Raw genomic sequence first — 27,857 nt, 5'->3', positions numbered from 1 at the left:
TAAATAATTAACAATAGTCCATTGTTTATGATTCAATAGTTCGTAATATAATATAAGTGAGCTATGTGGTGGATTTGATGAAAATAACTATATACTATATGAACTTGAAAATATACTCGCCATCTTTGAATGCTCCCCCCACTCCCCCATGCAACTATTTCACTGTACGAAATATTGAATCGTAAACAATGGACTATTGTTAATTATTTAAAATAATAATTTAAAAAATATATTCATGAGTTTTCAATCTAAAGTGGTTTAAAGTTAACTCAAAAATGGACCATTTTCGTAAATTTTCTAAAAAATCTTAGAGAAAGTGTAAGAAATGTATATAGTATGCTATATATTCGTAATCTAATCAATAAGCTCTTTCATTTGATACCCCACACGGCATGTTTTGTAAATTTTTATTTTTTTCTTTGTATGCCATATTTAATTACCGGGGTGCGGGCAGGGGGACCACAAAACTGGTTGGCAACATCTGTCTATAGGATGTCTGGGACCTATACAATATATATCAGAAGTCAGATTTAGGTCCGCTATTTTTGCAAACGAATATCTCCTTGGAGCCTGCTCTATATTGTAAAATACAAAATAAATTTAATGAAATTCAGTTGAGTTTTTCACGATATACACTAGCAACATACTGAATCTAATGTCAATAATGTCATAACTTGCACGACATTAGTTGACCGCACGCTTTTGCAAATGGCGTTCGTTTGACGGATGATCGCTCGCCGTCAAGATGCAATCGCGATGTTATAAACGCATATGAATTACTAAATGTAAACATTTATACCTTAAAATATTGCTGCGATCGGTAAGTAATTAGTTTTACGTCCATCATTTTTATAATTACGTAATAATATTTAGAGTCCTAGAGGCTATTTGCTATCTCTCTCGTTTGTTATGATTCCATGTCATTATTTACAATTTGCGACATGTATGCATCTCGCTCTTGCACAGTTTTCTTGATAGGTTTTTCTGACTTCTGAGAGAGAAAAGCGGGGTCCCGCGATGGAAAAATATGAACAATTTCGTGCTCTTAAAAATTATTGATTTTTCATCGTTAAAAAACATCAGACGCGGCTAATTGCATACGTAAAGTGGTAGCGCTCGGCGAGTTTGTAAGTACTTGTGCATTTTAATAGATTTTCCATATTTGTGTTCATGAAGTCACATTTTTCAGCACATTAATTATTGTTCGTCGACCATTTTTCTCTTGACGTATCGAGACCTTTTCTAAACATAGGCTTGAGTAATTGTATAAATATTGATTTTTTTTTATTTGGACTCTTGCGTGTGTGAGTCAGTGGTGTTTATAACATTACTTGGGGCCTTACACTATTTTGGGATCGGCCAAATGCTGCGCTCAATGTTCATTTAAACCATTAAACATCCAAACGTGATGCAAGTTTACAATTTTGTGTGCCGGCGTTTATAAAATATGCCTCTTTGGTGAGTTTTCTTTGCCTGTTGTTTTTTTTAATTGCCAAAATATTGACGGCCAATTAAAAGCGCAAAAATTTAAATTTCGAATATATTTTTTTTTATCAGTGATGACCAAACCGAATGCTTACGAGGCCTTATAACTTGCGATTAGATAATATGGAATAGGGACCTATAAATGTAACTATCTAAGATCATTTCTCAGATAAAATTAGTTTGCAGACCCTTGAAGATAAGGCGTGCGTAATACATTCAAGATAGATAGGTAGGTACCGTACCTTCATATTATTTATTTCAATTTGTAAATTTTTTAATATTGCATGTGGCCAAATAATTTAAAAAAGAAAACTGAGCGAAGAGCTGTACGTATAAATTTACAGGTACATATGTGGCGCGAAAAATTTAAATAGGTACCGTATTTAGTTATGTTTTGCAACTTCCAAAATTGTGACGTAGGTTTTGGAAGCTGATTCTTCAGTCTACGTCAACGGTCAAAACAAAACAAATATGCAATGACATAAGGCGTCACCGGTCACATTATTACATAGTTAGGTACCTAAATAGATCTTAATACAAACCTAATTAATTTTTTTTTATACTGAAAAAATTAAAGATAGGCCGTTGTTGATCTGTTATTTTCTTGTTATTTTTATGAAAGGAAATTTTATGTTACGTAGGTAACATATTTCGTAAAATATTTCTACTATTGTAAAAAATAAACAATGAAAAAGAGCACTTAATAAATATTACATAAATATTACAAAGTTAAGAAGTAGGTACACGGTACGTCGTACTCTATATTTCATAACTAGCTGCTCCACGCGGTTTCACCCCCGTGGCTCCACTCCTGTTGGTCGTAGCGTGTGATGATATTATATAGCCTTAATCTTCCTCGATATGGGCTATCTAACACTGAAAGAATTTTTCAAATCGGACCAGTAGTTCCCGAGATTAGCGCGTTCAAACAAACAAACAAACAAACTCTTCAGCTTTATAATAGTTATTAGTAAGTATAGATTTAAGGTTCTGTGGGTCATATAAAATGACATACCTATGTATGTAATTCGCTGTACTATTTCTCAAGTAACGCTTACTTAGATCACGATAAGAGATATCCCAAACGATAAACTAGGTCATAATCTTTCTATCGTAATAAGTTTCAGCCAAATCGCTACAGTAGGTAGGTACCTACCTATTTTTGCGTGAAAGCAGTAACTACTTCTATTTTTGTTTATAATATCTTAAATGTGTGGTCAATCATGTTATAAAATTTTCAAGGTACCTATCATGTTATAAAATTTTTCTTTTCACCAAAATTACAATTTTGAAGAATATTTTGTTCGACGTAGCTGTAGGTACCTACGAAAAAATCGTAATCGTGAGTATTATATATTTTATTATTTTTACGTTATACAATAACCATTTAGAGGAGAGTGAAACAGTGACATTTCACGCTCCTACAACTCTTTTTTGTCAGAAAAAATATGTGTGCGTGTACTAGTGTACACACATAAGAAGTGCAACTTCTTTATGACCTTATTTTTAAAAAAATAATTTACTATTTGCAACTTTACATAAATACGTCGAATCACGCGTGGTAGGGATAAGAAAAAGATGGCGCGTAACGGAAAAATGTCACGCGTAACGAAAAAATGTTACACTAAATTTTTTTCCAACCCCGATAAAGAAGTTTCACTTCAAAAATATGTAGTGTACCTAGTTACGTTTTGTAAGATTAATTGATGAACATTTTTATAGCAAATGCGTTCAGCGGATTCTGCAGTGAAAACATACAGACAAAACATACAAAGGTATGTTTTCGGATAATGATATAGTTTTTAATTTTTATATTAGGCCTCGTAGGTGGGTACATAACTAGCTTTTGCCCGCAGCTTCGCACGCGTGGTCAAATTAATTTTCATGGTACAAATTTCAACCCGATCTGTGCAGTAGTTTGGGCTGTGCATTGATAGATCAGTCAGTCACATTTGCGTTTATATTATACTAGCTAGCCCCGCGGTTTCATTCGCGTGGCTCCGCTCTTGTTGGTTTTATTGTGATGATATATAGCCTTATAGCCTTCCTCGATAAATGGGCTATCTAACACCGAAATAATATTTCCAGTCGGACCAGTAGTTCCTGATATTAGCGCGTTCAAACAAACTCTTCAGCTTTATAATATTAGTATAGATAGGCTGCGTTTTATATAGGTATATAGATATTCAAAGTACATTAGATTCTGAAAAAGCGTCTTCGATTGAAATACGATTAACTAGACTAAGAGTAAAAAAGCACGGAGGGGTCCGGGCGTTGACCCCTAGGGACGCATATAGCGCGCGCGGGGGTCCGTACTGGCGCTATTTCGGGATACAATTTGAGGCCAGACGTGTATGAAACGGTTTATGGTAGACCCGAATGTTTGAAATTATTGTAAAGAAGTATAGGGAATTGATAGGTATGTGATGCTATGTATATTTTTGATGAAATAGAGAGGGAAAATAGGCGCGAATATTTTCACGTTTTAAATTGGCGCCAAAATTTTTGACATTTTTTTTTTCTTATAAAGTGAGGGCGTAAACTCTCATAGAAAAACAAACTTTAGTCATTTCTATGATAAGTAGGATAATATGAAAAAAAAATCCTCATCAAAAATGAAAAAAAAAAAAAAAAGTTTTCGAATTCAATTTAAAATAAGCTGCTAACAGAACTAATATTGTAAGCGCGGTTTGTAAGAAAAAAATGATAAAGATATTATCATATTAGTAAGAATGTGTGTGTGTATGTTTGTTAAACTTTCACGCAAAAACAGCTGATCGGATCTGCATGAAATTTGGTAGTTACAGAGATAGAATAAGTTGAAGAAGTAAGATATTTTCATTTGATGATTGTCTTGTAGCTTAGAACATTAAGTAAATGGTCTAAGTCTTGTAGGTGTAAAGGTTTTAAATTATGCACATTGCACAATGTATTAGTGGATTCGATACCCAAATTCTATAATTATATACAGGTTGGAGCTAATCAACCACTGGACGGAAAGTACCCTTAATTTTGTGGATAGAAAAAAGAGCGTGTGTGCCGAGCACACGTGTCAGAAGTGAAACTTCTTTGGCAAGATTCCAAAATCGTCGCCTGCCTTATTCCATGAGGTGACGGTATTGCCATGACGCGACCAACAATTTTACTCACAACGCGCTTAAGAAGTCCCACTTCAAAAATTTAAATTATACCCAAAGCAGACATTACATTTTTTTGAAAGAAAACTGCATGCAAATATTTCCGAAAACTAACTTGCAAATTACGTGTAATTTCAACAGATTTTAGTTGGTTCGATTCCCGGTTGCGACAAGACAATTTTCGGAAATCATTGAAGCAGTTTTATTTCTGGGATAAAACGCCTATGTGTTATATTGGGTCTTCAGCTACCTACTACCTACATACCAAATTTCATTGTAATCGGTTCAGTAGTATTTGCGTGAAAGTGTAACAAACATCCATCTATCCTCTCAAACTTTTGCATTTATAATATTAGTAATCCTACTACAACATAAATCCTTATGTTGTTTTATACAATGTTTTTGTAACGAAAGAAGAGTACAGATAATTAATTAGCGTGCGCGAAAGAGATAGACGATCGAAACTTCCCCTTGTAAAGTAACGAATTGTTTAAAAATCGATATGGCTGGCTTGTTCTAAGGTCTTTATTTTAGCGACTTGCATTTGATGTTTTTGAACGATGTGAATGTATGTTATGGAATTTAATGTGATTTTTATGTACGTATCTACTTAGTCACATTTATTTGGAACTTGCTTTTTGAAGATTTTTATGCATAAAAGTTCGATTTGCATCATTGTCAAGTGATATAAAGACAGATAGATTGACAGAAGTTGAATTTAACTTTATGTAGGACACTACGTGTTAGTTTTTCAATATATCAACTAAGTAGATAGCCTTTCATAAATTTATAAGCTTTTGAAAAAATCTTTTACGGATATTTGGAGGAATGTAGAATATTTTTTAAATTTTTCATTAAAAACTGATCAATGCTTTCGTGTTAAAGATAAACGAACATCTACACAGTACACATACATGTACCCTCACAAACGTTTAGAATATTAGTTGGCAAGGAATTAGGAAAGTATAGTAAAACTAGTGGTCCGCCCCGGCTTCGCCCGTGGTACATATTTAGTATCCTATGTCCTTCGCCTGGCTCTAAACTACCTCCTGCCAATTTTCAGCTAAATCGGTTCAGCCGTTCTTGAGTTATAAGTGGAGTAACAAACACGACTTTCTTTTATATATATCTTAGTTGAAATAATAAACTTTTTCTTGTTTCAGATAATCGCGCAGAGATCCAGTATTTAATGAAATCTAGTCTAAAAAGTTTCTACTAAGTATTCTTTGTACTTATTATATTATACCTACTTATAATATCTGCGTATTTTTATAAATAATCTGTGATAACCTTTTTGGTGGACCTGTGCAATTGACTGATTGTCTATCGGCCAAAGATATAGTTAGTTATGTTTTTAAAAAAGTAAATTTTATATAATCTGTGCTTAATGGACGACAAGATGGCGCTGCCGCCGCAGCAGTTTTGTGTGCGGTGGAATTCTTATCATACTAATTTACAGGTGAGTTCTTTTAACTATTTGAAATTAATATAAGTTGTATACTAATTATATGGCTATTTTTGGTTTTCATTAATGTTGATTTTGCGGGTAATCGTAATTTATATACCTGTTATCATTTACCCTCATCGAGGAAAAAAGTTTTCGTTAAATATGTATAAAACTTTAAATATTGTTATTTAGCGTATGTATTTGATGTCGGCAGGTATTTCTGTAATAATGTGTTAATTTGAAATAACTTTGCTCTGACATTTTCTGATGATCCGTGATTGATTGATCCACCTTTAATTTCTAGAGCTTTAAATAGGATTGTGAGTTTTGTGTATAGTAAAGTCGTTTATGTAAATATATATTTACAAATTTCTATAGATTATGCGTTATTCTGATGTATGTATGTGATGAATATGCCCTGGCAGGTTATTACGTAAATGTGTATATGTATGTATGTATATGTATATCTCATCCTCAGTCAGTGTTCCCCCGGCTGCTTCTTACCGAGCAGTTCGCGGACGTAACGCTCGCGTGCGAGTCGCGCCAGCTTCGCTGTCACAAGCTAGTGTTGTCCGCCTGCTCTGCGTATCTCGAGCGACTGCTGCTGCAGAACCCGTGCAAGCATCCCATCGTGCTGATGCGTGATATGAGGTGGGGTTGGAAGCTATGGGGAAAGGGTGGGAAATAGTAGGATAAAAAACACTTATTTTACTATAGGTTTAAAGCTCGGCTACGCTACAAAAGCCCTTTTAGGATAACATTGATCATAAACAAAAAAAAAGACGGGTTGCACTCCGGGAGTGCAGGCAGAAGTGAAAACTTGATTATTAACGTTGAGCATGTTTAATATCCATCCGTCTTACGCTTTTTCGATCAGGTCACGTGTCCTGACGCGAGCTTAAGATTTTATACCCAACGCCGCTAAAGAAGTTTTCACTTCAAAAAAAATGAGAAGACAGGTGGCCTATCATTCGATTTATTTACGCCCGCTCTTATGTGCGATACGATATAGGATTATGTGTACATCCCACAAGCAGTGTTCCCGCGCTTGCTGATAACAGCAGTTAAAAACATGCTTGATGGGTCGCCAGCGGCCTTTAGAGAGCTGCCGACGTACCCTTAAATTATATTATGCTATGAAATTATTAATAAAATGTTATTGTGCAGATTATAAACTGTTTATACGCAAAATTTCAGCAAAGTCTGTCTTGCTAGAACCTTCTTATGTAATATTTTATAGGTAGGTACTTTACTCAAGACATGTAAACGTATGTGTTTGTATGTCAGCTTGACGTCTTATAGTTAAAATTGCACGTAAAAAACACAACTTACTAGTAACTTTACGAAAATATTATTTAACTAATCTGTCTGGTCAACTAGTTGTCATCCAATAATTGATAAGAGAAGCTAATTTAAATTAAATTTAACTATAAAATAACTCTTTTTCTTTGTATTCCAGGTTTAGTGAAATGCAGGCTCTAGTCGACTTCATGTATAAGGGCGAAGTTAATGTGACACAAGAGGAACTGCCGAGCCTACTGAAGTCCGCTGAGGCGCTGCAAATACGAGGTATGTAAGAAATAATTTGTTTGAATATTTTGAATTATTTTGTGTAAATTAATTAGTACTAAAAGAATTGATAGAAGTACTAAAAATTGTTCAATACCGTCTGCGTTTAGTTATTTTTACCTCTATATAGATGGCGCTGCCAATGTAAGATCAGACATAGTACAAAGAAGAACAACATAAAATACTAGTCCGGTTTAAAAAAATATAGATTATGCAATTGGTGAGGATGTAGCCTTCTTATGGAAAAAAAAATTGAAATAGATCGAGTAGTTTTTGAGTTTAATCGTAACATACAAAAAATATTTCCCCTTTATAATTAATTTAAAATTAAAAAAAAATTATAACATTCAAATTTGTTTTTATTTATTTACCGTCTCGTTAAAATTGATGAGATTATACTGTAAAAGAAATATACAGAAACAAACATATATCTCACTCATTTTAATTTCCATCCCATAGTTTTATATCACACAAGTATAGGATGGAACTGTGTATAACAAGAAAAAGTCTTAATTATTTGTTATTTTTACTTCATATTTATCTACTACTAGCTTTTCGCCCGCGTTTTGCAAGAAAAACCCGCATAGTTCCCGTTCCCGTGGGATTTCCGGGATAAAACCTATCCTATGTGTTAATCCAAGTTACCCTCTATATGTGTGCTAAATTTCATTATAATCGGTTCACTAGTTTATGCGTGAAAACCATACATACATACAAACCTTTCCTCTTTATAATACACACTAGCTGCTCCGCGCGGTTTCACCCCCGTGGCTCCACTCCTGTTGGTCGTAGCGTGATGATACATAGCCTATAACCTTCCTCGATAAATGGGCTATCTAACAACGAAATAATTTCGGACCAGTAGTTCCCGAGATTAGCGCGTTCAAACAAACAAACAAACAAACTCTTCAGCTTTATAATATGTATTAGTATAGATACCTATATCTATTTATTATTGTATTTCCAGGTCTATGTTCAAGCGATCCAGGCGGTATTTCCGAACTGAAAACAGATAATAAAGACTATACAGTTGCGAGTGAAGCGTTGCTTGCTCACGCTCAACGGGATACTAATAATGGTGAGATTATTGTACTTACGATTTTAAATTTAATAAATGATTATGCTACAATTATCCTCGAAAACCACTGTAGGTACCAAAAAAAAATAACGTGTGTGCCGAGCACACGTGTCAGAAGTGAAACTTCTTTGGCAAGATTGAAAGATACCAAAATTGTCGCTTGACAATAGTCATGGGACTATAAGACAGTGCGCGCACGAGCAACTTTGTCTCCGCAACTATTTTGTCTCCGCAACTATTTTGTCTCTCCACCCATGGGCTAGTATGAAAGTGCGCGCACGTAGCGACGCAACTCCCCATACAAATTGATGGGAGAGACAAAATAGTTGCGGAGACAAAGTTGCTCGTGCGCGCTAGCTCTTACCTACCATGACCAGACCTTGAAATTTTACTCTCTATTTGCCTAAGGAAGTTTCACTTCAAAAAACGAAGATCCGAGCATACATAGGGACAGGCAGCGGGAAGTGACTGTTTTATACTAGTGTAGTAATTTCGGGTAATATGTAGTACAGTTAAAAGATCTAATCAATAAATTTGAAAACTAAAAACTTTTTAATTCATTTTAATAACATTCTGTATATTACTTATTACTTCAGTGTAATTTTTTTTAGTATAGCTATCAACATAGTAGCTGTCATTATACCTATGTGCGTCTTTGAATATAGGTAGATTGTACCGTCTTTCTAGTGTTAAGAAAGTTGATTATAAAGAACTCCAGCTATATATAAAAAATATAACTTTTCACCCACAGGCGTACAACAACAACAACAAAAAACGCTCACAACGAACGGGCCCAAAAAGCGTAAATCCGAAGAAAGGGAAAGGGACAGGAGTGACGTCAAAGAGGAAACCGTAGAGGAGGATGGATTGTACTATGGCGATTTGGAACCGGACCACGGGGAATATCAGGAGGTGAGTAGTGAGTGAGAGCGTGGAAATTGTGAGTGAGTTGTGAGTTAGTGTGTCGAAATTGTGAGTTAGTGTGTTGAATTGGGCGGAGTTGTGGGTTGATATGTCAAATTTGACTCTGCAGTTGTAAGACGTATGGTTGACTATTTCACACTTGTGTAAATTCGTTCTACTATACAGGGTGTCCCACTATTGGTATACTAAGCGCGAAGGGACTTGTAGTTTTGCATACACTGATCACGTAAAAAATACTTAAACAACAAAATTACGTCAAAAATTTTTCCTGAAAATCCATGTTTTCTTTTCTAGCGTCGCGCAGCCGGCATATACCGCTTCGCTAATGTGAGCATTTTGTCTATGAAAACATAATCTTAAACGATAGCTCACGTGCGGGTGGCAAAGTGGGCGGGTTGCTTGTTAGGCGTGTACACATAGAGTTTTAAGAATTCATCTATTTGAAAAAAAAATGCGTCTGGAATTTTATAAGTATTTTTTACGTACTCAGCGTATGCAAAACTATAACCTCCTTTGAGCTTAGTATACCAACAGTGGGACACCCTGTATATTATACACGTCACTCATTCACACGTCATTCATTCAGTCATGATGAACAAGAGAGTGAAAACGTCGAATATCGATTAACCATCGACCGCAATATATTATTATGTAAAAATAAACTATTCAAAGTGTGTTTTTTGTTGATTAATTAAAGATCTTATATATAAACTAGCTGTTGCCCGCAGCTTCGCTTGCGTGGAAAAGAATGAAAATTTATTCATGGTATAAGTTTTCATTCCCTATTTTACCCCTTTAGGGGATGAATTTTCTAAAATCCTTTCTTAGCGGATGCCTACGTCCTAACATCTACCTGCATGCCAAATTTCAGGCCGATACGTCCAGTGGTTGGGGCTGTGCGTTGATAGATCACTATATCAGTCACCTTTGAGTTTTATATATATAGATAATTCTTCATGAACTGATATTCATGTAACCTGCATTGTTTTTTGAGATACGAAAATTTTACTTAAAAAAATATTTTTAAATATCATAAATGACATAGTTCTGATTTACATATTATGAAAAGAGAACCCCTCATTTTCTTAATTGGTTAATAATTTAAAGAGAAGCTTTATAAATAATAATAATTGTTTTATTTTATACGAAAATGTTATATATTTACAGGAAGAGGAAACGAGTAAACCCGGCAGTAGTTTAGGACAGACATCTGGTAAGTTTTTTATAGATATTTATTTTTTATTTATTTTTTCATTTCTTTAATTACAATGTTTATTTGCAATGTGACTTCATTCGTCACTTGCGTTTTTGTTTTGTTTAAAAAAATATTGTTTTTTTTTTATTAATTTTTCTTTGTCAATAATTTCGCGGTTATTCGATATATTATTATGTGTGTGATTAAAAAAAATCGTGAAATAATACGTGAGTGAAGATCATATTGTGAATTGCATTGACCATTTAATGACAGTCTGTAAGGTAGGCCATTTTTTTTAGTACTACAACACTGTTGAATTTAGTAGTTTTTGGTAGAAATGTGAACCATGAATGTTGTAGCGTTCGATGTTTGAAAATGCCGCGGTTTTTTTAGTATTTTTTTGCATTGATTTTATTTTATTTATTTATATCTTACAGACATGTCATTTGTCATTGCTGCATTCATGGTTCATGTGAAAAGTAAATTGGGTTCTAATGTTTGTTTAACTGTCTTTTTGCAGCTCAGAAACCGTATATACGAGTCAAACCAGAGAGCGAACTGTTCTTTCAAACAAAACTGCAGAATCTAGCTAATTCGGAATATATAAATAGATTGTCCAAAATGAACGCGACGGAAATACAAAATGAATTCTCGAAATATGGCATGAACATGAACGAAGACTTTATACAGAAATCCATTGAGAATGATTATTATAAATCGTGGCTCGAACAAAACGGTGAATTGGAAGTTTCCCTCCTAAAAGCTAATCAGACGAAGAAAAAAGAGACAAAAAACTCGAAATCCGAAGTCGAACTGATACGCAAGGATGTTGCCACTAAGGAAATTTTCCCGAAAATCGGGGAGAAAGCGATACGGAGGCGGGGTAGACCGCCGATTTTCAAGGATAAAAATGTGGATATAGGTGATACGGTGTTGAAAGCGGATTTAGATCAGTTTTTGGAGGGAAAGGAAGTGAGTTCTTCCGGTTTGTCGAGGAAGGATTTGGAAAGGGTAATGATGGGGAAATTTAACCCGAACCGACGGTATTCGAACGAGGCTATGTGGGCCGCTCTGATGGATGTTAAGAAGGGAGGCAGTATTTATAGGTAAGTTTTTATTGTTGTAATTTTAAATGTTATAAAAATGAGGCAATTTGCATCTTGTTATTGATTATTAGTTGTACTTTTGACTTATAAAAGGATCTATAATATAATATGCTTTTATTAGTCTTTGGACTTTGATTTGTATATAAATAGGGTAGTGTATTAAAATGTAAATTTATTTATTTATACCTGTAAAGTATTCAAGGTTTGATACTTTATTTAGTTAGTACGAATGACTAACTAAAGAAAATATTATCTATACTACATATAATAATATTATAAAGCTGAAGAGTTTGTTTGTTTGTTTGAACGCGCTAATCTCAGGAACTACTGGTCCGATTTGAAAAATTCTTTCGGTGTTAGATAGCCCATTTATCGAGGAAGGCTATAGGCTATATATCATTACGCTAAGACCAACAGGAGCGGAGCCACGCGGGTGGAACCGCGTGAAATTCAATCATTTGAATTTAAAATAATCCGAATTTATTCTGTCATCTCTTTTCCATATCAACGAATTATTATTTTGACTTGATTTTATCATTTTTCACTTCCAGAGCGGCCCAAACGCACAAAGTACCCCGTAAATCCCTTCGTAACTGGATGAAGCGATGCCACATCAAATCCTCCTTCCCGATGCCACAACAATTAAAACAATTCGTGGAGAACAGCAAAAAACAGCGCGAATTCAAAACTGACAATCCGGAAACGCAAAATTACGAAAAAAGCGAACCGGAAGCGAGTTATGATGCGGAAATGGATTTTGGCAAGCATTTCCTGTCGTTCACGCAAGTGTCTAGTGAAGATGAGGGGAGAAATGGTACGCAGAAGGGCAACACTGCGTTAGATATGTCAATGCACGAGTGATAGTGTTGCAGTGTGAATTGATTTTTGGGGATTTTTTGGGAAAAAATTCAGTTTTTTTACACAATTTGGATACTAAATATTGTTATGTAGGTTTGTTGATGATTAATCTGATTTTTTTAGCAAAAAAAAAAATACAATTATATTAACTGGTTTTTAAAACGATGTGCTTAACTGTCAGTTAAAAATACAGATAAAGCATGAAAATATAGTTAAAAAGTTTTAAATAAACTATTAAATATGAAACTGAACTATAATCTTTCAAAAATCAATTTACATGTATCGTCGTTCTGTGAAAAATAGCATCAAAAATGATGTATGCTATTTTAAGGTTTTTAACTTAATTCTTGAGTATTATATATTTATGTATCTGCATAATAGATAATGTCGATTGAAACAAATACAGTTTCCAAGTATCGCGAATATTATTGTAGAGAAAATTATTATTTTCATTAATATGTAAAAACAATAATTTTTCCTTATTCCTCTTGTTGACAAACTTCTTTTAAACCAAGATATAGTATCAATTCCTGATTTTTACAAATTTTAAACATATTTGAAAAAAAGAATGATTTTAGCTACTAATAACTATGTCAGTACTTAAAACACCTTCGGTCTTACTAATAAAATGTTACCCATTCGCTATGCAATGGATTAGTTATTGCAATAACCTGTCTTGTTTTTATGATTGACGTTTCATGTGAGCAAGAGCAGAACATAACTATGGTAGAAAATAGTAGAAATTTATCCATTGTTTAACTTTTTATTAGTAAGACCGCTTGTTTATAAACATTAAAACTGAAAAATGTTTCTACTAGTCAAAGAATTTAACAAACATTTTAATTCATATACATTATAGAATAGTTATTTCTTCTCTAAAATTATTTTTCACTTACATAAAACTTACTAGACTTAAATTTCGCGATTTTTGGAAATTGTCCCTAAAAAAAGTGTTGCCAACAATTTCCCCCATATTTTGCCAAATATTATTTTACCCTGGCAATTTATGAGGTACACTTAACTATATGTTATCTTCGTCCAAAGAACTGCCTTATTATGTGGTATAAAGCCAAAAAGTTTTATTTATTTAAAAGAAAGAAGATACCTTTCTTTCTATTTGAGAAATCTAATACCAAAGTGTGTCATCTTATAATAAACGCTATGAGCTAAGTTTTAAGGTCGCTTATTGAATGGTTTTGGGTGTAGCTAGGTTTAGTGCCTTTTTAAATAATATTTATATGCGTATTAGTTGAAGTTTCAGTTTAAAAATTATGAAGGAAAATAAATATAAGTATTTTCTGTAAAAAAATAAGAACTGAAATTTCCATAGCTGATGATTTATATTTAAAATTCATTGATTTTCAATTTATACTAAATTCATTTGTAGAAACCTCAGACCCTCTTCACAATAAACAGCGATTAGAGATTAAAGCACGATTTTCGAAACATTTTTACCATTAATTTTGCTTAATATAAACGTTTCATATTAGATTTGCCTTTTCTACCAACTCAAAAAAGTTAAAAAGATAAGTATTTGTAGAAAATACTTATTGTTTTATATCTAGCTACACCCATAATGAAATCATGTTAATAATTTATATGAAAATTATACGATCTAGCTAACTCGCAAGTTGACTGCCAAAGATGGATATTTATTTACATTAATTTCAAAGTTATATTTATTTTAAACACGCAATATTCTCCAAAGAGTTTGAATTGTTTTTATTTTTTGTTGTACTGGATAGTAGTAAATGGTAGAAATTTGATCTTCAATTTTATGTTTGCCTGATTCTTATAGATTTCAAAAAGTCGTTTGGTTGAATATAATCACATAATTTTATTTTTAAATCTACGTGACATTAACATCAAAAAGAGATCAGATTTTCTATGAAAAATAGATAAATCAAAATAAAATGTTTTATTTACTTTTTAAATATTACTTTTACGTGTGAAATTTAAACAATTACTCTATCCAATATACATATATGATGCTTCTTCGTGCAATACCATAGCTTGATAATTATTGCCAGGTGAAAAAAAAACTACCATTTTGGTAGTTTCGGCATTTTTACGTTGTCGTTATTTAATCGTAGTTATTCGCTTATATAATAATGTTAATTATAATTATAAATTAGGTAAATGTGAATTATAATATTGGCCTTGAAACGCGTGCTTGTTGGGACTGTGTCCGTCGGAATAAAAAGACTTAAATTCTTAGTATGTTAATAATTATTGTAGTTTTTATTAATTATTAATTGAAACAGCGGCCTCCGTTGAAAGGAACGTTGGAACATTAATAGACAGTTTCACGACTTCTGAATTTTATAATTGATCGGTTTTATTTATTCTTTAAAATTTAAATAATACATATATTTATAAAGCATTTGAATGCTTTAAAAACACGGAATATAAATTTCGGGATATGTATTTTAGCTGTTTATCTGTCAGTTAAAATGACAAATCATGTACGAATATGTGAGTCCGAAAGTGTAGACTATAAACTCAAATTCAAACATTTATTTAATTAGACGTCTTTTAGAAGCACAATCGAATCTTCAATACATGTTTGTAACATTTATCACCGATTCGGAAAGCAGTATCTATGGAGAAGAACCGGCAAGAAACTCCATAGTTGCTCTTTGCTATCAATTACTTTATCAGCAAGTTGTGAAACTGGCTCTTAATGTTTTATATGTTTTAAATGTCTGGCCGCTGAAACAGAGTGGCTTATAAATTGTTTAATTTAATATTGTACTTAATTAGGTGTTAGCAATTTGTTAAGTCCGTTTAGTTTAGGGTTTCTGTGTTGTCTATGTGCAATCAAACAGTTGCCTTTTAACGCGTTAACTAGTGACTGTAGATTACACTTAGATGAAATATAGAAACTAGATATGAAAGGCCTTGAAATCAACGACTACTAATATATAATATTACATAAAAACATAGCAAAAACTGTATTTTAGAAATTCTTTATGATTTTAAATTTATAAATGTCCGTAATCCTTTAAAAGTTATAAGTTTTACCAGTGGTTACTGGTAAAACTAGACGGTTGTCTAGCCCTTTCTTATATAAATATTTGATATGTCTTAAATGGCTAAATGAAACCAAAGAAAATTGCAAAGAACTTAAGTAATAAAACCCCCTATATATATTTCTAAAATCTATTCTTTATTTTATTGAAACCAAATTATCTTTATTACAAAGAAATGCAATATTTTTTCCTTTGTTCCTACATTTCATTCAGTTCATACAAGACGGCCTCAACATCAACAATTATTTTACAATACAATCACAGATCATATATTAAACAAAATGACTTGTGGCAGTGTTTCTTTAAATTTTTGTTTTCAATTATGATATATTCCATCATTCTGTATCATTTAAGTTCTGTATCATCTACAAAGAAAAAACAAGTCTCAATTATACCAATTTACCAAATTCTTTTATGTTTAATGCTACTACCAAAGTTTTAATCTACAACATAATATAATATATTTAATAATATAACATAATATATAAATTTTAGCGCAAGGCCCCATTATATTATAATGGGGCCTTGCGCTAAAATTTTGCTTTACCTAGTTCCGTATATTATCTGTGGTCCATAGAAGTTTTCAAATCATTTTAATGAACTAAATAAACTATAAATATCGTTGTGTCAAAATTTTGAACTTCAAACCAAAGTAATTATTTCATAAATAGTCCAGTAACGTCGTTGTGTTTTAAAAGGCCAATCAGTACTTGAAGATAGAAATTGTATAATGCCTTCGTATTCAACTATTATTTGCTAATAAAAGGTCATAAAACTATACCCCGTGTTCCTATTTCTTTAGCACTTTTATATCTAAATAGGTTTTTTTATTAGTTTCTATTTCAGGGCGTTAGTCGATGTTTCTACTAAATATTGTGTCAAATTAAAAAAAAGTGTTGCCAGTAACAAATATTTGGTAGAAAAATCTTTGCCCTATCCAAGAAGTGCCTATTTAGTATGTATTTTGTATACTTAAATTAGTATGTAAGTTATATGTAGATAATATTATTATATGTATTATTTAATGTCTATTGTTTTATGGGATTTTAATTATTAATTATTGCCACATTAAAAAAAATATTAGCGGCTATTTCGTTTTGACCAAAGATCCTTATAGATACCATGGTATGTTGCAATATATATTTTTAAATGTTCACAGGAAAAGTTTTTAAGACCTGTATTATATCGTGAAAGACAGGGATGGATATATCGAAATACTATCTTGCATCTCTGTCTAACATTGTTTTTTCTTTTAACATAAATATTTCTTGGTATTATACAGTTATAATTAAAACCCTTAACAATAGTATAACTTTAATGTTTGCGCAGTATTAATTATTTTTGCCTTATTTTGTACTTAATACCTATAAAAGTATCGTTGATTTTATTTTTGTTTTTATTTTAAATATAATAATTTCGGTTTCATATAAATCATAGGGTATGTATGTAATTTATTTGAAATATATCTTTTATTGGTAATACACCAATTTGTGTTAAGGTTTTAAAATGTATTTGTGTCTGCCCGAATAAATGTTATTGTATGTTATGTAACGGGAATAAATAAATATATACGCAAAAATTGGTTTTTATTGAAGGGCTAATTGTGCCTCGCGGTTTTACCTGTGGAAACCCGTTGTTTTTAGATGATTTGAGTATTCTTTACTACTGCTAGCATAAATTATCGTATTGACATGATATTTATTACTGATATTGAAACCTTTTTAGTTTCTATTAAGATTTTTTATTCTATTGTTTGTCTAGTTGCTAATTTTTTTTATGTAAATATGCATGCTACTGTGCGGGTCAGGCCTCCAGCCTGATTAAAAATTTAAATTGTCTTTATTAAAAGTTTTTGAATTATTGTTAATATCATTATGAAGCTATAAATAAAATCAACTTTAAATTGCATTATAAAATAATTTATCGCATCTATATACTACAAAATATTGTGCATGTCTTACCCTACCGTTTAAATGATAATAGAACTAAAATGTCTATTTCCGACATTAAATTTCTATCAATACCCAATTAAATTATTAAAATCGAATATAAAAACAGCGTGTGTGACGAGCACACGTGTCAGAAGTGAAACTTCTTTGGCATTATTGATTTATAAATACTAAAATCGTCGACTGTATTGCATGACGCGACCTTGAAATGTCACTTTCAACTCGCCTAAAAAAGTTTCACTTCAAAAACCAGAAATTAATCACCTAGAGCGTCTTTTCCTTGCTTTTTACGCGCGCACAACCCACCCCTGTCCTGTAGGAAGCCAGGAAAAGAAACGCCCTGCGTCCCGCCCGCGAACTGTCAAAATGACATTTCAGTGTTGCCTCGACATAAAGCTATTTCTGCCAAAAAAAGTAACTAAAGGGCTGTTTCTTCTCCTCGCTTGCAGGTGTGCGGACGTCGACGGAAATTGTGACGCGGCATTTTATCGATATGGACGGCATCCCGATTAACGTTCACGCGAGACCACGGCTCGTTGGCAGGCGGCCTAACGCGATAGTCAATATAGAAACTGATGTGTTCCAAGAGAAATCCTACAAGCAATATTCGTCGCAACACCTCAGGGACGCGTTGATAGCTGTCAAAAAGGGGTACAGTGTGTACGCGGCTTCGAACAAGTATGGGGTGCCAAGGAAAACTTTGCGAAATTGGATGGAAAAGTACGACATTAAGAGTCAATTTTCTAAAGGACGTCGTGGCACGAGTAGACCGACGCAAATATTAGATCCATTGGATTTAATGTCCGAAACAAGATCGGAGAGATTCGACGAAGCTTTGTAAGTCTATATAGGTATAAATATTATTTGTATGCATTTATGTTTGATACGCCATTTAAGTCTGCCTAAGTCAACTTGTACTTAATATGCCAAAAATGTATTTTATGTAATTTATTGTTAGGTGTAATTTAGATGTGTAATATATGAAGGCTTTTTTGCCTAGCCACGTATTTGCAAAGTTTAACAACGACAAACATATAAAAAGAATAGAAAGAAAATTACATGTGTCAGTATCGTAATGCTAAAAACAGTAATTTGCAAGTATGTGGTTAAGTCTATGTGCTCATCACTTATAATAATTTAACAAATTTATTCTTTATTAAATTTTATTATTTATATGACACGATTCTAAAACGTAGAGTCGTGATCAACAATTTAACACCACAATACTTTAATAAAATATTATTTATGAAGTTTAAACTTAAACGTTTATTTGCCATAGAAATCCTATATTTTTAAAATAAAGCAATACCCAATAAACATTAGGACAATTAAGAGCCGTTTATAAAAGTTTATATCTTTTTAACCAAAAAATGATTTGTTAATTATAACTTTTTTTATTAGTAAAGCTCTTAAATCTTCTAATGGCCTTGTACTTACCGCCATTTTTGATATGGTATATAAAATAACTTAAAAATATAAACTATTAAATATAGAAAAATAGTATTGAGTATGTACTTAATTGAAATGTCCCAATTAAATATGGTCGAATTCTGGCGGTTTTTTGTGACTATATAAATTTATATTTTACCAGTCACTCGGGCACATGAACTCAAACTCAAACTCAAACATTCATTTATTCAATTAGACTACTATTTAGTAGCACTTTCGAATCGTCATTACATAGTATTTTTAACATTTACCACCGATTTGGAAAGCAGTATCTATGGAGAAGAATCGGCAAGAAACTCCATGAGATAAATAATATACAGTCAGGTAGGTATCATGTATTTTTTCTTGAAAATCTTATCAAAATCAATTCGTAGTTTAGGATGTTTTCTACTAAAAACGAACAAAAAATATGTTTTTGTTATTTGTTTTAAAAATTCTTTAATTTTTTTAAGACAATATTCTTAACAATTTGACGATATTTTTGGGACATTTAAATAATCTAGTCTATAATAATATTATGTGAAATAATTTCGAATTACATATATATTTTCGTACTAGCCACTAAGATATTATGTGTTAGTGTTTATATAAATATAAATCAATTTTGGTAGGTATAATGATTAAATTTTCACTAAATTAATTTATAGGAATCATTCTATTTATAAGTATATTTTCAGAAGTTTTATGTTATATTTATTTATTTATGACTTTAAAAATACGGGATCGGTCTTGTTAAATAAAAACACTAAAATTTTACCTGTCAGGCAAAATTTAAAGTGTTTTAAAAGTTAAAATTTAGATTTTTTTAGTGCAATAAAATACTATTGATTTAGTGAAAATAAAATCATATTTTAGAAAGAAGCCAAAAATTATTTGAGTCTGCATAGATATAAAATTTTATATAATTATTATTTAGTAAATGAAGATATTACTGCAATATTTTATTAAGGTTTTTATTTACACCAATAACTATAGAAATGTGAGTTTTTGTGCCAATTTTTTGTTACATTTTTAGTTCCTATAAAGCCAAAGTAGATTAATTTCTTATATGAGTTCAAAGAATTGTTCGTTTTAATTATTTAATTATTATTATTACATATAACAATAGTTTATTATTTGTTTATAATAACTGTATAATTGTATTTATGTTGGCATTTACTCTTTATTTCCTAACTTTTAACCGCCTCCTCGGTACAGTGGTTGACGCGTGAGCGTAGAACCGAGGGGTCCTGGGTTCGATTCCCGGTGGAGACGAAAAAAAAAAATGTCTCGGTCTGGCAGGACACAGAAGGCTGATCACCTACTTGTCCCTAAAGAAAAATCGATCAGTGAAACAGATGTATGAAATATGAATAATCATCTGCCCCCTACCCCACTACGGGGACACGGGACTTCACTTTTTCCTAACTTTTGAATCACGTTAAATATACATAATATATTAACTACTTAAAAGAAAGACACACTTATTACAAGTAAAAAGGTGTAGATATGTTACCAACACAATATTCGATCTTCAAACACGGCACACTAACGCACACACGATTAGACGTCACAGTGAGATGGCATGATACAACTATCGTGAGCGAGAAAGAGACAGTGAACTGAATAAAACTGAACAAATGGAAAGGCTAGTCTAGCACTAATAATAATTAATCTACTATACTACTATAATTAATCTACTATAATTACTACTACATATAATTAATCTACTGCCACTGTGTTTTTTTTTGTTATTCACAAAATGGATTATTTATAGAGTAATAACAAACTTACAAACTCATGTTTTTACTAAAAAATAATACTAAAATGCTTCAACAACTTACATGCACTGAAATATTTTTTTTTCTTTTTATGTAATTTAACGTGATTGTAAATGTTTTTCTTTATATCCCTATCAATTTAATAATGGTTACATTTGAAAATTTATAATTTGTACCATTAGAATAAGGATTTGTAAATTATTATGAATAAAGGATAAATGTGGTGTAATAAAGAGTTTTATTTCTTTTCCTATAAAACATTTATTATTATCTCAATCAGTAGTAAAGTATAATAAAACTAAACTAGCTGTGATCCGCGGTTTCTGTTGGTCTTAGCAAGATGATATAGTATAGCCTATAGCCTTCCTCGATGAATGGGCTATCTAACGCTGAGAGAATTTTTCAAATCGGACCCGTAATTCCCGAGATTAGCTCGTTCAAACAAACAAACAAACTCTTCAGCTTTATAATATTAGTATAGATATTACATTTGGTCCTTCGAGACGGATTATTCCAATTCTAATTATTTTATTCTTTCATTTACATTAGGTTTTAAACTAATTTGTGATTGAAACACTCCTAGTTGTAAATAAAATGCTAGTGTCAACAGGTTACAAACACTGTTACAAAAATAAAACAATATGATAAAATAGTAGAATACTAGATTTCCGCCCGCGGCTTCAAAGGAAAACCCGCATAGTTCCCGTTCCCGTGGGATTTCCGGGATAAAACCTATCCTATGTGTTAATCCAAGTTACCCTCTATATGTGTGCTAAATTTCATTGTAATCGGTTCAGTAGTTTTTACGTGAAAGAGTAACAAACATCCATATATCCATACATGATACATCCATACATCCATAGTTACAAACTTTCGCCTTTATAATAGTATTAAGATTAAGATATTTCAACAATACGACAATCGCTCTAACACTAGCCACGTAGCCCATCTTGTGATATATCACCCTACAAGACGTGGAAATAAATGGAAATGTATATTTCAAGTGTTTGTATATTTGATTTGTAAAAAAACGTGTGTGCCAAGCACACGTGTCAGAATCGAAACTTCTTTGATGATTTCTGATAGCGGTCCGTCCTAGCTTCTCTCATGTCATAGGTATATAGCACTAGCCGCTCCGCGCGGTTTCACCCCCTTGGCTCCTCTCCTGTTGGTCGTAGCGTGATGGTATATAGCCTATAGCCTTCCTCGATAAATGAGCTATCTAACACCGAAAGAATTTTTCAAATCGGACCAGTAGTTCCCGAGATTAGCGCGTTCAAACAAACAAACTCTAAAGCTTTATAATATTAGTATAGATTCATGCATTTAGCGTGGTATCCGGATAAGAAGTAGCCTATCTCTGTACAAAATTTTATACACATCCGATCAGCTGTTTTATCGTGACAGTGTAACATCCATTCTTGCAAACTTTTGCGTTTATAACGTACGATCTGCATAAAACAGACGCAGTTATTAAATTATTAATTGTATTGTATGGAACTTCAAATCTGAAACAACACTTATTAAGGTAATCTTATATTTTTGCTTATCCATCCTTTCTAATTCTATACGAAATTCTACATACACTTCTATTATCTATGTCATTAATTTCAGAATACGCAATAGCCAATGTGCAATGTCAATACGACGGGAGTGATTCAGAGAGCGACACCCGCTCCGCGCGGATCACGGATCACAACTACGACACGCGGGATGAACCGCCGGCTTTTATAATACAGCAGGTGTCAACGGTGAGGGTAGTTTGTTGGTTTTGTAGTAGATGGTGGGTAGATGTGAAAATAAAATGTTTATCGAGTAAAAGCTTTAAAAGGAATTAAAACTCGTTGTAATTGTAAGTCAACTATTAAATGTAATTCACACCATTATTTTATAGAGCATTAAGCATATTATAAACCACTATTTATTTACTACTATACAGTAAAAATTTTTTTTCAAAAAAGAAAAAAAAGGTTACATATGAATCGACATGGATATAATAAAATTTACTTTTAGTCATATCACTTTTATCATAGGGCCAGAGAAAATTTTATTTCTAAAGAAATAAAAATTTATTACATACTTACAGTCATGAATGAAAAAAGTTAAATCAATGAATTTCTCTTAAATAGATAATACTGTTTAATTAATTTCTCTAAAATATATAATTATATTTAAAATAAATTCTAGCCGAACCCCACGCCCCCGTCCCAAGGCCCATACGTGGAGGTTCGTCCCACGATCATGACGATCGGCCCCGGGTACGTCCCGTCGGTTAATGTCATACATGTTGGGGATAGACAACAGGTTAGTAAAAAATTATATACGTATTTGAGTATAGTATTAGTTATATTATCTGTGGCTTGAGGAAAAAAAAATATAATATAAATTCTTGTACGTGGATACAAATGTAATTGAACATGGGAACAAAATAATATGTAACAGAAATAACGAAAACTAAATGAAAATTCAGAATTGTGGTTACAAAGTTTTACTAAATTTATTACACGTCCGCACAATTCGCCAACAAATTGGCATACATACATATTTATTTAATTTGACCACAGTTTAAACAATATTTACGTATTATACAAAATAAATAATATGTAATGACCAGAAATAACGAAAATAATTAACAGGAATAACCGAAACAAATAAATGATTTTAAATATAAAAATAATTAATCAACAGGTGAACCAAAATCAGCCAGAATACAATATAAACAAGCGAATCCGACGGAGCGAGGTTGTATTACGGCAAGCGGCTGACTGTGTGAGCAGGGGACTGACTTTCCAAACTGTGTCCGAGCAGTTTAATATCCCTATATCTACTATACGGTAATTATTTATTTATTTATATCCTTTAATTTCTTTTAAATATATAGGTAATAGTTAAAAATGGATACGCTTGAACGAAAAATAAATAGGTAGGCAGCTGTTATTTTTCTCCGTTTTACAAAATATTTTATTACAAAATGTCAACTTTTTTTTTGTAAAAAGGATGTCTTGTAAATATTTTATTCCACTGGTCGATTTTCTTTATAAAAAAGGGCGTGTGTGCCGAGCACACGTGTCAGAAGTGAAACTTCTTTGGCAAGATTCAAAGATACCAAAATCGTCGCCTTACTCCGTGACGTGACGGTATTGTCATCGTGACATTGAAATTTTACTCTCAACGCGCCTAAAAAAGTTTTACTTCAAAAAGCTGGTTATCTACTTTCTGACCAAAACCTTTTATTTTGTTGATTTTTACATGGAATCAAATCCTGGACCTCATTCTTCTATGATAATAAACAATAAGGTATTTAATTAAAATTAATATGTTTTTAGTTTCTTCATGGCGCGCAAGGGCATCTTACCGCGTCGGCGCAGAGGCCGCAGTACGCAAGTTGGTAATTTCTACTTACTTAATAACATTATAATAGTGTTAGATGTAACTTTTGATTTAATATTTTTGTGGATGAATATAGTTGTCACTATTTCCTGTCAAAACATGCTAGCTGTCGATTACTATAAATTGCCGCTTTCCTTTGACTCGTGGCGCATTCGTACGAATCGTGCCTGGGGGGGGGGGCTCGGACGTTGTCCCAACTACCCTCACTTTGCTAATAGTCGTTGACTTGCTGCGATTTGTTATCAACTACCTACATCAATTAGGTAGCTGTGTAGAATCGCAGTACATTCTTATTACATCCAAACTAATATTTAACCCGGCCTCGCGTTTATTTTCTAACAATAGTATAATCAAAGAAGTGGCTTAATTTATTCACATTTCAACTATTCTTATAAATTAGTTTTTTTTGCGTGTTGATATTTGTTTCTCAACAATCGATAACAGGATAAAATGCATTGGGTATAATCAGTAGTTACATAAAACCTAATATAATACAGTGGACCTCCGGTAATCCGACAATCATTATACAGGGCAGTGTCGGACTATCGATTATAGAGTACTGCCTAAAACCCCCTATAGTCCGGGATTTTTTACAAAAGAGTACCTTGTAATCCGACAAATTACATGTCCAATGATAAGATTCTATATGTTATCATAGCACAAAAACCATGAATTATATACGTCTTTTATACGATTCATGAACTAAATAATAATATTTATTTACAGGCGAATAGACAATCAAGCAGTCCAGAACCACCGTTTCACATGCAACACTTTAAATTACCAGACATGGTGGCTCTCAGAGCGGACGACGATCCGCCACAAACGTAACTTTTGTTACAATAACGGAAATATTTGTTACAGAAATTGTATTATATTGCAATTATTACAGAATTGTAATAACGGTAACAACTTTTGTAACAATAAGGAAACATAACTTTTGTTACAATAACGTAAATATTTGTAACGGAAATTGTATTATATTGCAATTGTTACAGAATTGTAATAACGGTAACATATATTTTGTAACAATAACATGTAATAACGGAAACATAGTGAAATAAGTGTACACGTGCATTTAGATAACGGAATGTTTTTGGGAATAACGGAAATATTATGTGGTGTAACGGAAATTGCAATATAAGAAATAACGTTATGTATCGGAAATAAGAGTGATAACTGATTGTAATTGTTACGGAATAATAACGGAAACTTTGTGTATATGCATTTAGAAAATAACGGTATGTTTTTGGGAATAACGGAAAAATAATAATGTGGGGTAACGGAAAGTGCAATGTTTGTTGTAATAAAAGAGAAATTGTAGGAAATGTAACAAAACGAGCGTGTGTGCCGAGCACACGTGTCAGAAGTGAAACTTCTTTGGCAAGGTACCAAAATCGTCGCCTTACTCCATGACGTGACTGTATTGCCATGACGCGACATTGAAATTTTATTTTCAACGCGCTTAAAGAAGTTTCACTTCAAAAAGTATTGAATTTTGAATGTAATAGGTAATGGTATGAAGGGAATAATAACGGATATATATGTGTATCGCAGTATTTAGAAGTGAAATAAAGTGATCTATTTATGTGAATTAGTCAGTGTCGTGAAATAGTTGTATATTGTGTGCTGCTGAACGATTTGTTGCGCAACTTGTTGACGAGAATACAAATTAGTTCAAATAATATATACAAACAGATAAATTTGGGTCTTCTTCACAATGGATGGGCAGCGTTGGGCGAGTAAAGGCAATTACCTAACTAAAACACCTAACTTGGCAAGTTAGTGTGAAAGGGATAAAAAAACATACAGGCGTCATTCAAGGTCATATTTTCTTGTTACAAGTTAATGGTCATAGTGCAATCTCCAGTGTGTTAGATATAAGCTTCTTGGTAGAGCCTAAATGTCTATGAACGGCCGTCATTGTAGATGTTTCATAATCGCTGTAATGGCGGCAAATATGGACGATCATTTGTTGGGCCAACGCTGCCCATTGTGAAGAGGGAACATTACATAATACATTTATAATAGAAATACAATAGACTGAAAAATATATTTATAAAATTTATTAATTATGTTTCACACAAGAGGTTCTAAAATTTATTTCTTTATATATGTACAAAAAAATTTAAATGTATAAGTATGACTTGTTGCGCAACTAAATCTTAGTTTTATAAAATATATAGATACTTGTACTAGCGTTAATAGATATTATGTGCCTATTATATGATAATAATTACAAATTCGATGTAAATAATGCTAAGAATCTGTGAAAATATTTTTTTTAAGGTACAATACTGGGAAAATTGCTTTTTCTTTAATTAAATAAATTTTTTATTTTGGAAAAGCCGTAAACATAACTATTTTAGTGTGAAGATTATTATTAGTTACTATTTTCTTGTATGGCAAGATTTTTTTTTATTATTTTTGAAAATACATATTTTACTATCATATAATTTTATGATATTTATTACAAACTACTAATCATGCATAGCCTTATTGTTTTTGAATCTGACTTTAAAATAATCTAAAATATATATCTGAATATATTATTTTTACGCAAAATAAACAATTTTAGTATGTTGTGCACCTAATAATGTTTTATCTCGCTCACACTTACTGTATTTCAAAAAGAAAGAGTTAGACAAAATATTTATTCTACAAGTAAAGACAATGACGTATATTTTGTGTCATGAAACATTTAAACTATTTAAAGTATTGAATCTCAAATTATTTTTAAGGTAAAATGTATTCGCTTGCAATATAATTATTTTTAAGTAGTCGGAGGTCGCAGGTTCGATTTCTGCTGGTAATAAGATGACTAGATGTAAGTATGTTTTTCTTTATAATTAAGTTTAGTTTTTGATACTAGATCAAAAATCTCGTTTTTTATATTAACTTTAAGTGAGTAAGTGTAATTATCTGCATTTTTCATATTAATTCGCGCTATTTGGGTTTTTTATTTTTATTTGATACGATTATTTTAAACTTTTAAGAGTTTTTATACTGCTTCGTTCATTAATGGAATGATCTGACTTTTCTGTGGCAACTATTTTATATTTTTTTTACCACAACAGTATTATATAATTATCGTTTAATACAAGTATTGTTTTTTAAATTAAGTTTTTTGAGTGGTTCAAAATTTTATTAATTTGGTAACTCCATTTGTTCCTTACTTAAAAATAATAAAGATGTTATTTTATAAAAGGGCGGGCTTTTCAATGTGACAGTACAATTTTTTATAATAGCGCCATCTCTTATTTAGAACAAAATTTCTAATATTGTTTGTATTGACATTTTTACAACGTAAATATTTTTACGCTGTAAAGTTGTTTCTTAAAGCCTAGTTTCATTAATTCAGAATGATAGTTACATTTACGTTTAATTAAAAAACTAGCTGGTGCGTTGTGCGCGGGCTGCAAGCAGCCCGCGAGCCCCTTTTGCCCCTGGGTTGAAGCAATAGGGCAGTCATTTGAAA

At 32.0% G+C, this 27,857-nt stretch overlaps 1 protein-coding gene across 4 annotated transcripts; it reads left to right on the top strand.

Moving 5' to 3' along the window:
• The first annotated feature begins 682 nt into the window (after positions 1 to 682).
• On the top strand, positions 683 to 27,738 carry LOC149475505 (uncharacterized). Of its 4 annotated transcripts, XM_089713412.1 has the most exons (12): positions 683 to 820; positions 5,786 to 6,081; positions 6,548 to 6,720; positions 7,529 to 7,638; positions 8,606 to 8,716; positions 9,468 to 9,628; positions 10,808 to 10,853; positions 22,604 to 22,740; positions 23,177 to 23,293; positions 23,678 to 23,823; positions 24,316 to 24,373; positions 25,106 to 27,738. In XM_089713412.1, exons 2-12 carry the CDS (start codon positions 6,010 to 6,012, stop codon positions 25,208 to 25,210), a joined length of 1,236 nt encoding a protein of 411 aa, XP_089569538.1. In that variant the 5' UTR covers positions 683 to 820; positions 5,786 to 6,009; the 3' UTR covers positions 25,211 to 27,738. The 4 variants fall into 4 exon arrangements, with proteins under 4 accessions (XP_089569538.1, XP_089569535.1, XP_089569536.1 ...); XM_089713409.1 differs by lacking the exons at positions 22,604 to 22,740; positions 23,177 to 23,293; positions 23,678 to 23,823; positions 24,316 to 24,373; positions 25,106 to 27,738 and adding exons at positions 11,356 to 11,941; positions 12,493 to 16,283; XM_089713410.1 differs by lacking the exons at positions 683 to 820; positions 22,604 to 22,740; positions 23,177 to 23,293; ... (1 more) ...; positions 24,316 to 24,373; positions 25,106 to 27,738 and adding exons at positions 974 to 1,127; positions 11,356 to 11,941; positions 12,493 to 16,283.
• The last annotated feature ends 119 nt before the right edge of the window (positions 27,739 to 27,857 follow it).

The sequence above is a fragment of the Colias philodice genome, chromosome 30 (assembly GCF_061535455.1).
Source record: "Colias philodice isolate Cphi_HAF_F1 chromosome 30, ilColPhil1 Martin Lab GWU primary, whole genome shotgun sequence".
Lineage (NCBI taxonomy): Eukaryota > Metazoa > Arthropoda > Insecta > Lepidoptera > Pieridae > Colias > Colias philodice.
Note: the sequence above shows the minus strand (reverse complement) of the source record. Positions and strands in the feature narration are given on the sequence as shown.